Source organism: Borostomias antarcticus (assembly GCF_949987555.1).
Source record: "Borostomias antarcticus genome assembly, chromosome: 3".
NCBI classification, from domain to species: domain Eukaryota; kingdom Metazoa; phylum Chordata; class Actinopteri; order Stomiiformes; family Stomiidae; genus Borostomias; species Borostomias antarcticus.
This window is the reverse complement of record NC_140236.1, coordinates 10224065-10226181: the sequence shown is the minus strand read 5'-3', so window position 1 is coordinate 10226181 and position 2117 is coordinate 10224065. Positions and strand designations below refer to the sequence as shown.

The following is a 2117-nucleotide window of genomic DNA, read 5'->3' as shown; positions in this document are numbered from 1 at the left end:
ATTAGATATTTTTTAAAGGAATCATTATCATTACTACTACAGAAATTATGTGTCCAGAAATTAAATTTTCTTTCCTTAAGGGTTTTATGAGTACTTTATACGGTCCTGTAATCATACCTTTACTTAATCCTTTCTGTGGCCGGTGAACACCTCTGAGCAAGAACTATAATGAAACCATTAGAATAATTATCTATTATTACAGTACCCTTTTCTCGTCTGAGATAACGACTCTTCGGGGAACCTGCGCTGGAGCACCATGACCCCGGGGTTCTGTAGCGGCGGTACCGCGCTGCTGCTCTGGCTCCTCCTCCTCCTGCGCCGCTCAGAAGCGACCTGCCCCGCCTCCTGCCTCTGTACCTCCGACTCGGTCAACTGTGGCTCCGGCGGCCTGACCCTGCTGCCCCTCCCCCTGCCCCCCACCGCCTCCACCCTGGACCTCAGCTACAACCGGCTGGCGTGGCTGGGCTCAGGCGGCTTCGCCGGGCTGCCCAGGCTGGAGACCCTCCGCCTGGCCCGCAACCAGCTCGCAGCCCTGGCGCCCGAGGTGTTCCGCAACGCGTCGGGCCTGCGCCACCTGGACCTTTCGTCCAATCGGCTGCGCTCGCTGGAGCCGCACTGCTTCCGGGGCCTGTGGCGGCTGGAGGAGCTGCTGCTGTACAACAACCGGATCGGCAGCGTGGACAGCGGGACGCTGGGCGGCCTGGGCAGCCTCAGGAAGGCCTACTTCAGCCTCAACCAGCTGACGGACTTCCCCTTCTCCTCCATCGCCGACCACAGCCACCCCTTCCTGACCACGCTGGACCTGTCGTCCAACCGCTTGACGGCGCCGCCCTGGGAGGACGTGGAGGCCCTGCCGGACTCGCTCCAGCGGGGCCTTTACCTCCACAACAACTCGCTGACGTGCGACTGCTCCATGTACGGCGTGTTCCGGCGCTGGGAGTGGAGGGGCTACTACTCGGCGCGGGACTTCATGGACGAACACGCCTGCCTTGTCTACGGGGATGCGCGCGCCGCCATCCGCTTCCTCCGCAACGCCGCCTTCTTCCGGAACTGCACGGCCGCGGGGAAAGCGCCGGTGATCGTCGTCTCCAGCCTGGCGGCGTACGAGGGGGAGACAGTACGCCTGGACTGCCGCACCTCCCTCAGAGGGTGGGCGCAATCTTTCACGTGGCTCACGCCCAACCAGGAGTACGTCGCCCCCGGCGACGGCGGCGCTAACGACAGCCTCGCACTCGCCGTCTTCCCCAATGGCACGTTGGAGATCCGTGCCGCCCGGGTGAACGATTCCGGGCTGTACGCGTGCACGGCGCTGGACTACGTCCGTATGCTCAACGCCACGAGGGAGGTGAACTTGACCGTGGTCCGAGCCTCGCCGGACTTGTTCAGCACCGGCTACACCACCTTGCTGGGCTGCGCCGTCTCCCTGGTGCTCGTCCTCATGTACCTGTACCTGACCCCCTGCCGCTGCGGGTGCTGTAAGCAGCCCCACCCCGCTGGTGTCCCCCTCCCGACCTACGACCCCTCCACCCTCGCCTCCGTCTTCACCCCCACGCTGGGCCAACGGGACCCGGGCAAGGCCCAGAGGGGCAGCAGACACGTGGTGTTTGTGGAGCCCGTGCCGGAGGAGCAGAGCAGCCGTCTGCGGGCGGTCCTGCCCACGGACCGGCCCACGCCGCGCTGGGAGTGGGACGCCGCAGAACTTGCTTAGCTAACACGGCCGCTCACACACAGACCACCGCGGAACCAAAGCCATACAAGACTCTGGGCCCGCAATACGGTCGCGCAAAAACACCAGGCGCTATATTGTCAAAGGCTAGGGCGATAGGCATTTGGGAATTTCGGTGTGTTTGCCAGGATGGCGCAGAGTTTGCCTCAAAGCTGGCGGAGCTGTTCATGGGGATGTCAGGAGGCAAGCTCTTGATGAGGATGAGCAGGGGGAGACTTAAGAACTAGGCCTATTTTTTTTTCACAGAGTGTGCGGGAAAATAGATATGTGACGACCACTGGAGATTTGGTCCTGATGTAAGGCAAGGTCATTTTTCTGTTTTTTATTTTATTTTATACAGATTATGAAAGTGTAAATTGCAAGCTTTCAAATGATGTGCTATGCACTGAAA

At 60.7% G+C, this 2117-nt stretch overlaps 1 protein-coding gene across 1 annotated transcript; it reads left to right on the top strand.

Moving 5' to 3' along the window:
• Positions 1-256: 256 nt before the first annotated feature.
• On the top strand, positions 257-1708 carry LOC311307205 (amphoterin-induced protein 3-like; the record flags this gene model as incomplete). Its single annotated transcript, XM_084436004.1, has 1 exon — positions 257-1708. One exon carries the CDS (start codon positions 257-259, stop codon positions 1706-1708), a length of 1452 nt encoding a protein of 483 aa, XP_084292130.1.
• Between the last annotated feature and the right edge of the window lie 409 nt (positions 1709-2117).